Here is a 9354-nt window from a genome sequence, read left to right on the forward strand (position 1 = left end):
CATTTTCATAGCAACAGAAACCAGTGATCTCAATTTAACTTATTACAGTAAAAAAAAAAAAAAGGTATACTGTAATTTGGAAAAAAATGTGATTATTACTAACATCAGCTCAATTTATATATCGTAGTGCTTCATTAAGGTGTTGTTTTGTTTTGTTTTACAAACATCTTGTTTGATTATTAGCAACCCAGAAAGGAAGACAAGGCAGGTAGTAGTTTGCCTGTTTTATAGAGGAGGAAACAAAAGTTGAGGGTGTTTATTGTTTTGCCCAAGATTAGAAAGGCAGAAGTAGTCAAAATTAAGTCCCAAATGTGTCCTCTAACTCCTAACCCAGAGTTTAGTCATCAACATACTCACTCTATAACTAAAATACAAAAACTACAAATGCTGACATATTGAACCAACATAATTTCTTACAAGGTTTACTAAACACAAACACTCTAAAATAGTCCATGTAATCAGAAGTATTTTTAAATGCCAAATGGCTGATGCTGTAAGGAAAAACAGCTTCCTGAATTAGTTGTGTCAAAATTGCAGTGAGGAAAACTCTCTTGGCAAATCAGGAAAAACAAACATGAACCTCAGGTTAAGGTATTGAGCTATTATAGCTGCTGCTCATTTCTGGAGTAGACAGGGAGATGAAACAAGCTCAAGAAAAAAAGTACAAAATGCTACTATTAAGAAAGAATGGCCGGGCGGTGGTGGCGTAGCCGGGCGGTGGTGGCGTAGCCGGGCGGTGGTGGCGCACGCCTTTAATCCCAGCACTCGGGAGGCAGAGCCAGGCGGATCTCTGTGAGTTCGAGGCCAGCCTGGGCTACCAAGTGAGTTCCAGGAAAGGCGCAAAGCTACACAGAGAAACCCTGTCTCGAAAAACCAAAAAAAAAAAAAAAAAAGAAAGAATGAAGCCGGGCGGTGGTGGAGCACGCCTTTAATCCCAGCACTCGGGAGGCAGAGGCAGGCGGACTTTTGTGAGTTCAAGGCCAGCCTGGTCTACAGAGGGAGATACAGGAAAGGCACAAAGCTACACAGAGAAACCCTGTCTCGAAAAACCAAAAAAAAAAAAAAAAAGAAAAAAAAAGAAAGAAAGAATGAAGCCGGGCGGTGGTGGCGCACGCCTTTAATCCCAGCACTCGGGAGGCAGAGGCAGGCAGATCTTTGTGAGTTCGAGGCCAGCATGGTCTACAGAGCGAGATCCAGGAGCAAAGCTACACAGAGAAACCCTGTCTCGAAAAATAAAAAAAAAAATTAAAAAGAAAGAAAGAATGAATGAATGAGGGGCTGGAGAAATGGCTCAGCGGTTAAGAGCATTGACTGCTCTTCCAGAGGTCCTGAATTCAATTCCCAGAAACCACATGGTGGCTCCCAACCATCTATAATGAGATCTGGTGCCCTCTTCTGGCCTGCAGTCATACATGCAGGCAGAACACAGGGAAGGAAGGAAGGAGGGAGGGAGGGAGGGAGGGAGGGAGGGAGGAAGGAAGGAAGGGAAGGAAGGGAAGGGAAGGAAGGGAAGGAAGGAAGGAAGGAAGGAAGGAAGGAAGAAAAAGAAAAAAAGGAAGAAAGAAAGAGTCCCAGGCAGTGGTAGCACACACCTTTAATCCCAGCACTTGGGAGGCAGAGGCAGGAAGAGTTCCAGGCCAGCCTGGTCTACAGAGCAAGATCCAGGAAAGGCACAAAGCTACACAGAGAAACCCTGTCTCGAGGAAAAAAAAAAGATAAAACAAATCGGGCAGGGCCAAGGAGATGGATAGCTCATCAGGTAAAGGTGCTTGCCACCAAACCTGACAACCTGAGTCTGATACCTAGGACACACATGGAGGAAGATATCCTCTGATTTCTACGTGGTTTGTGTGACGAAAATATGAACTAACACCCACACTAATCTCTCTCATACACCCAGGCAGAATGGCAAGATGGCTCAGCAGGTACAAGGCACTTAAGCATCAAGCCTAATGACTTGCATTCAATCCCTGGGACAAACAGGGTGGAAGGAAAGAACTGACTCTTATAAGTTGTCCTCTGACCTCCACACATGGCTTGCCTACACACATATACACACAGAACAAATGCAACTTTTTAAGAAAGAATAAGGCAGAACAAAGGATTGTGAGAATGTGAAGAGGTGCATGTCTTGAGGCCTTTCCTATAGGTGGGTAACAGAACTAAGCAAGAATGGCACAACAGAAATGACATCCCACGGGAAAAAAAAACGTTCTAGGATCCATGCTATAGCATTCTACTCTAGCTCCTATCTTTATTATATCAAAATATAACTGCGTCCTTATCAGAACTGTTCAATTATGTATTCCCAGTTTAAGTAAGACTTATGCTGTGATCATAAAATAGAAGGCACCAATAAACTAGTAGGGAACAAAAAAGTCTACTAAGGAACAAATTTCAGAAAGTTCAAACACAAGGAACTGGAGAAATGGATCAGCAGTTAAGAGCACTCTTCCATGACTCAAGTTCGATTCCTAGCACCCATGTCAGGCGGCTCACAACCATTTATAATTCCAGCTCTAGAGGCATCCTAAGCCTTTGGCCTCCCACATGCTCGCTCATGTGCATACTCACACACTCATGTGCATACACACATACACACACACAAATCTTTAAAGAAGAAAATACAAATGCATCCCATCTTGACTTCTGTTAGTCAAATCTGGTTTTCCACACTAATACATACCTGGTAGAGTTCTTCTAAATTGTACTTAATTGAAGTACTATTCTGAATAGCTTCCACTGCTTCTTTTAGCTTCTGCCATGTCTCATCTGTATAGTTTTCTGGTAATTTAGGCTTATCTAAATAATATGCAAAAAAACATTAGAAAAATATTCAGGATACAGGAACTAAAGAACCATAAAATAGAACAGTATTGCTATTTTAGGATCTTTATTATACCTTAATATTAAAGGTAACATGGTATTTAAAAGTCCAGTATAAACAAAATTTAAGATGCCAAAATACTATTAAGTCATTTTGACTCACCTATGAAAATTGAAGGTAAAGGTTTTTTCTCCTATTGATTGTATTGCTTCAAAAATAAAAATTCAAGAATGACAGATAAAAATAGCAGTCCTGATCTTGTTTTTAGCATGTGTAAACCGAAGTTGACATGAATCTTGTAGAGAAGATTTAAAACACCGAGTATGTACTATGTGAAAAGTATCTTAGAAACTTCTTAGAAATCATCCCCACAATAAAATACCCACAGTGACTATTAACACCTCTATTTTACAACTGAAGAAACTGAACCTGGAACTTATTTGGTAAGCTTGCCCAAGGTCACCATAGCTAGTCAATGGCAAAGCTGGGATTCCAATCCAGGTCTGTGACTCCCTAATGTATGCAGCAATCACAGAAATGGAGAACATTTCTTAGTTTTAAAGGAACAGAATGAAAATTTAAAAACAAACTAACACCCAAATGACTCCAGAATCTATGCAGCATTTTCAAACTGGAAAGAAATCTTAATCTAGACTTTAAACTTCATTCACCAGCACTTAAGTGAAACAAATTAAAGATTTCAAATGCCTTAATGCCTTCAGGAGAAAGAAAAATAAAGTTTCTGAAATCAATTTTCAAATGCAATTAGGATCACAGCTCATTTCTTGAAAACTCCTTCCCTATTCAATAAATCATTCATCTGTAAGTGAAGTAATGAATGAATTTGTAAATACGGTTCATATTCACTTTAGAAAGCTCTACTAGTAAATCAGAAAGAATGTTAACTCTCGAGAGTCTGGGGATGGAAAGAGGGTCATATAAAAAAAGAAAGGGTTAAAAACAGACAAAACTATAAGGACCCTTGTGAGACAAATAGCACATTCCCAACACAAGCACAGAGTAACCAGTTCTCCTCACTTTCTGGTACAAGCTGTCCTAAGTTCATTCATTTACTTCCCCACCTTTAATAAACATTCTAGCATCTATTACCTGCTAACCAAGGATGGTGAAAAAAATAAGAACAACAGAAACACATTCAACAGACAAGAACTTAGCTCAGATACATTTTATATGCTGAGTTTCTATTTTCATTGGTGCATACATCACACTCCCAATCAGTAATCTCAAACACAGTATGCGTAAATTTTCTAATAGCTGCAGGTCAGTACTTTAAATGCCCATTTTAGTGAGGAAAAAAATGTAGTCAACTGTTTCTATCTTTAGACTACTGATAGAGTCACTAGTTCTGTGTATACACAGCAGTTTTCATTTTCAGACTTTACATTTGGGAAGAAATGTAGAAAAAAACAACCAAAAAATTTTTCACCAAATACTCCTTCCACAGAGAGTTTCACAAATACAGTACTCTACACTAAGAGCCTAACTATAAATCTCATTTAAACATAAAACTATCAACCTCAGTATCCACATTTTTAGGGACTGGAGTATGTGTGGAGTATAAAAATTAAAATCTCAGTAGTGCCAAGACTCGCTATGCACCTGAAATGTACCTCTTTAGAAGACAAGTTTCTCACCTGTAAAATCCGGATCAATCATACCGTCAATGTTTTAAGGAACAACAGATTTGATCTAATAAGTTGAGACAGACCTCAAAAACATTGCACGGAAACACTAAAGAGAGTGCTTCAGAGCAAGGACACAAACACCCCCCAGGAAAAGAACCCTCCACCAAAAATTGGACCTCTCTTGCACTCATTGATTATGCATAAATCGTTAGGCGATCTCTATACTGTTTAATATATTAACATAAACAGCGCACGTGACCGCTCAAGTGTTAAATTCTTAGTAGGTGATTATGGATTTTGGCCTTGGTTACCTTTAAAGTTCTTGATCACTAACTTCTTAGCAGAACCAGGCTTGCTGTTAGCAAAGCTAGAGACCGTGGTAGATGATTTAGCCAGGCCGTTTGCATGGTGCACTGAAGCCACAGAAGAAATTAATATACTCTTATTTTTAAGTTGCTGCTGCTGTGAGGTTGCAGCAGTTGGCGAAGATGAGGAGGATGAGGAGGAAGATTCCTCAGCCATTTTCGCATCAAACCCTACAAACTCCAGGGTGTCTTCAAAACGCAGCTTCTTCTGTATCGGTACGTGGCTGGAAGTGGCCACAGGCACCCCGAGGCAAAAGGACGAGGTTGATGGGGACGCCGAATCTCTAGGTTGTGGAGGGGTGGAAGAGGAAGAGGTGGAATCAAAGTCTTCTCTCTCGTTACTACTGCTACTGCTGCTACTGCTGCTGCTGTTTAACTTTCTCTTCTTGGCAGAGGTGGGCGGAGTGGTGCTGGTATTACCATCAGTGGCAGATCTGACCTCCTGAGCAGCAGCAGAAGCAGCAGAGGGATTGGGGGAAGAAAAACCTGTTGGAAACATGAAAATAGCGGGGTCAACGGGCAGAGGAGCATCAAAAACCTACGTTTATGTGCCTGCGTGCGTGTAGGAGAGGTGGCAATGCTGGAGGGGGAAGGGAAGAAAGAGAGGAGAAACACAGAGGACGAGAAGGAAAGTGGGGGGGGCACACCGGGGGGGAACGGGAGGGCTTGGGAAGGCAGATAGGCTGACACCCGCAGTGAGAACCTGGCGGGGGGGAAGCAAAGGAGGCAGACAGGTAAACGGCCCGTGCCGTTCCCCCCTCCCCTGCTTTTCGTCCTCTCTCCCCCACTTTCTGCTGGAGAGACTCAGGGAGCCAGTGAAGCTTGCAGCTCCTCCTCCTTTTCTCCCTCTCTCAGGGAGGGGAGACGCAGGACTGGAGGGGGGAGGGGGAGCGAGCCGAGGCTTGTTATTGTCAATAGCACAAGAGGCTAAAGATGGCGCCACTTCCGGTCACGCGGCGCCCGCGGAGAGGCGGCGTCACCCTCGCGGAGTGGGGGGTGGAGAGGAGGACCCGAGCGGCCCGGGAGGCGGGGGCGCCGGCTCTCCGCGGGGCGACTGAAGCGCCGGGGACGCTCGCTCCGGGCAGCTCGCTGGAGCTCCCGCTCCCGCACCCCTTCCCTGCCAGCACCCTCCTCACCGGGCTCCCTCAGCGCCAGTCACCCCTTCCTTCTCCGTCCCGCGGGGAGCTTCGCGCCACAGCGTCCTTACCGGAAGTGCCTGGGCAGACACTTTTCATAGCTCCCAGATCCTGAAGACCCCGGGTCCGACGGACTTGAGGTGGGGGGGGTGGGGGAGGGAACACGGGGGGTAAAAGAGGTGGATAGGGAGGACGGGGCGGGCCGTGGCGACGCCTTCGGCGCTCTTGATTGGAGGTTTCTGAACCTGAGGAGGGCGGGGAGACAGGGTTGGGGGGGCGGGAGAAGAAGCGGGAAGCCTCCCGTGAGGCAGAGGAGGTGGTGCGTGCTAGGGGCGGGGTGAGCTAGCTGGGAAAAGAAGAGGGTGGGAAGAAAAAAGTAAGTGGAAGGGAAACTTTGAAAGAGGAACAGGGCGAGCGGAGGAGTTGCGAGGCCACGGGAGTAACCCGAAGTAAGAGCAAAACCTAAGCATACCTACTGAGAAAGAGGCGGATCACTATGCCCAGAGAATGGAGAAAGCTTAGCTGGGAGGAAAGTTTTTGACTCGGTGCAGCAACACATTTTTGTCCCTGACACGACATCCCCCAGGCCCGCATTCTGATTGTCTCAATGATAACAGCTGTAATTCCTGTTACCTTCTACCATGAGCATTTTCTAAGATGGCTGGCGAGAGCAGGGGTACATTCTAAGGCCACGTAACAGGTCCACCTAGCACGATTTCAGGGTCCGCCCGACCTCTCACCCTATCAGTCAGTAACTCCGGTAATTTGTTGACCAAACAAAGCTAAGACCTACTTCCTCCATTTACCAACTCGCAGTTTAGACGCAGTATTGGCAAAAATCTGTTTCCTTCCCAGTGTGGTCCACGAGACCCAAGTTTTACATGTGATTATTGGCAAGAAAAAAACCCTCGAAATTTGGTTAAATTACCAACAATAAACCTTGTAAAGTCTCTCTTGGGACTTTTTACTTAATCTAGGGGGCATTTTTAGCCAGTGCACTGGTAAATACCTGTCATTCCAGCACTCTGGAGGCCGAGGCTGGAGTAGAGCTAGTTTGAGGCCAGGCTGGGCTGCACAGACTGAAAAATAAAAAAAAAAGTTAATCTTCAGGTATTCTCAGCAGGAGAGACAAACTCAAAGAAAACTACAATTGCCAGCATATTATTTCTGCATCATAACTACAAAAACAGTAAACAGCTTATATGGAAAGAGTTCACATGCCAGATACTACCCCAGAAACCTACCTTTGAAAAAGCCTCAAAACAAATTTCCCTAATATTATTGGTTTTTTTTTTCTAGAGGTCTAGAAATTACTGTGGGGAAAAGCACCAATGTGGAATAGTCAGGACAAGATAAACAATGTTTATTTATGCTGGGTCTCAAAATGGGAGTTGGCAAGAGGAGAGAGAGAGAAATATTTCTCAGCTGTGAAAGGTTTTTGTTTATCTAGTGTAGTTTGCAATCAGACTAGAAGGTAGGATGTCAGGTTGAAATATGGAAAATGAAGATTGAAAAGTACCCAGGACCACCGTGTGGTTCTACTTGTTTGTAATCTCAGTATTTTGGAAGAAGAGGCAAAAGGCTTGCCAGTTTGAGTAGCCTAGGCTACATAACAAGACCCTATGCAAAAAAAAAATGTCTGGTACACCAAACATTTGGTCTACCATCTAGGAAATGGTAGACAGCAAGGCTAAGCAAGCTAGGCTTTCATATGTAGAGAACTGACAGGCTTGTGGTTAGAGTAAAAGCAGCTTTGAATGGTAAGAACGCTGAAGATAAATCACCTTTCTAACAATAAGGCCACACTCCTTTGTGTCCGGAAAAGCCCTTAACATGCAAATTCTCCAGGAAAGTTGCCCTCTTAAACTGAGTATGAGAGCTCACATTTGTATTCCCAGCACTAGAGAGGCTGAGGCAGGAGGATTGCCTTGAGTTCAAGCCCAGACTGGACTGAAGAGACCCTAGCTCAATAAAAGGGTTTGCCCCTTTGTGCTAGTGGTTGTCAGCGGAAAAGCTCTAATGGAATTTAGGCCCCAGGGCCAGGAGAGAAGAAAAACAGCTGGCCTGCGGTGGGACTGGGGCAAAGGATCTGGGTTTCATATAGCAGCCTCCAGTGCTTTAATTGCCACTCTTTCCCCAGCAACCAGTAACAGCCAGCAGGACCTCAGGGAGGAGAGACGTCTCCAGAATCTCCAGAGCCCCACCCAGCAGCTGTGGACACAGGCTGTCTCTCAGGCCAGACATGAACATATTTGGTAGCTCAGGTAAACTGTATTTCAGTTCTCCTGCCTCAGGCTCCCAGGCAGCTTATATGTTGAATGACATACTTGTGGAAAGTCTCCAAGAAACGTCCCTGAGTTTTATGGGAAAAAATAATAACTTTTTCCTTAAGTAACTAATAATTATCTTTCTTTCGGCATCTTATAATCTAATGTTGTGTCAGGCCAACCCTCCCTCCCATATTTAGCATATCTTAATAAGGATATGGAATTTTAATAATTTTTTTCTTAAGTGTACATTTTGTTACACAAATCAAGTTAAATAGCACCGTGTCATGAGAGGACTGGGTTTTAGTCTTAGACCCTCAGACCAATTTTTGTTGTTGTTGTTTTGAGACAGGGTTTCTCTGTGTAGTCCTGGCTGTCCTGGAATTTGCTCTGTATACCAGGCTGGCCTTGAACTCTCAGAGATCTGCCTGCCTCTGACTTCCGAGTGCTGAGTTTAAAGGCATGCCTGCCCTCCCCCCGTTTTTGGCTCAGACCAATTTTAAGAAGAGAAAAAAATATGTTATATGAAATGTCTTTTTTTAGCCGGGCAGTGGTGGCACACGCTTTTAATCCCAGCACTCGGGAGGCAGAGGCAGGTGAAGTTACACAGCGAAACCCTGTCTCGAAAAAACCAAAAAACAAAAAAAAGTAGAAAAAAAAAAGAAATGTCTTTTTTTTTTTTAATCAAAACTCAGCTAGCTGGGGCTAGCTAACGTATTTTATATACACTCAAACATTTGCCAAACAGAATTAAAACACACTTTCAACATTAAAGTACATTTTCTTTCTTTAAAAAAAAAAATGATCCAGTGTATTTTTTTAAGATTTATTTTATGTGCATGTGTTTTGCCTGCATGTATGTCTGTCTGTGTTAGGGTGACAGACCCCCCCCTAGAAATGGAGTTACAGACAGTTGTGAGCTGCCATGGGGGTGCTGGGAATTGAACCTTGGTCCTCTGGAAGACCAGCCAGTGCCCTTAACCACTGAGCCATCTCTCCAGCCCCTAAAGTTTATTTTTCTTAGGGTACATGCCTCTAATCAAAGCACTTGGGAGGCAGAGGCAGGTGGATCTCTGTGTGTTCAAGGACAGCCTGGTCTACACAGTGAGTTCT

General features: G+C 43.9%; 1 protein-coding gene and 1 long non-coding RNA gene across 4 annotated transcripts in view; one reads left to right on the forward strand and one right to left on the reverse strand.

The window, feature by feature from the left end:
• The window catches only part of Cul4b (cullin 4B), a 33570-nt gene extending 27402 nt beyond the window's left edge, over window positions 1-6168 (reverse strand). For 2 of the 3 annotated variants that reach the window (XM_052738284.1, XM_052738274.1), the window contains exons 1-3: window positions 6046-6168; window positions 4785-5324; window positions 2687-2802 (exon numbers count right to left, since the gene is read on the reverse strand). In XM_052738284.1, coding sequence (XP_052594244.1) covers window positions 2687-2802; window positions 4785-5324; window positions 6046-6073 — 684 coding nt within the window. In that variant the 5' untranslated portion in view covers window positions 6074-6168. Of the gene's footprint in view, window positions 1-2686; window positions 2803-4784; window positions 5325-5541; window positions 5689-6045 lie in introns of those variants that run through there. The other variant, XM_052738289.1, reaches the window with a different exon arrangement.
• Window positions 6000-8921, forward strand: LOC128110673 (uncharacterized). Its single transcript, XR_008218278.1, has 2 exons — window positions 6000-6114; window positions 8115-8921. It is a non-coding gene; the product is annotated as an uncharacterized LOC128110673 (long non-coding RNA).
• Window positions 8922-9354: the final 433 nt, after the last annotated feature.

This window comes from Peromyscus californicus, unplaced genomic scaffold (genome assembly GCF_007827085.1).
Source record: "Peromyscus californicus insignis strain IS unplaced genomic scaffold, ASM782708v3 Scaffold_10__1_contigs__length_136768540, whole genome shotgun sequence".
In the NCBI taxonomy this organism is placed as follows: domain Eukaryota; kingdom Metazoa; phylum Chordata; class Mammalia; order Rodentia; family Cricetidae; genus Peromyscus; species Peromyscus californicus.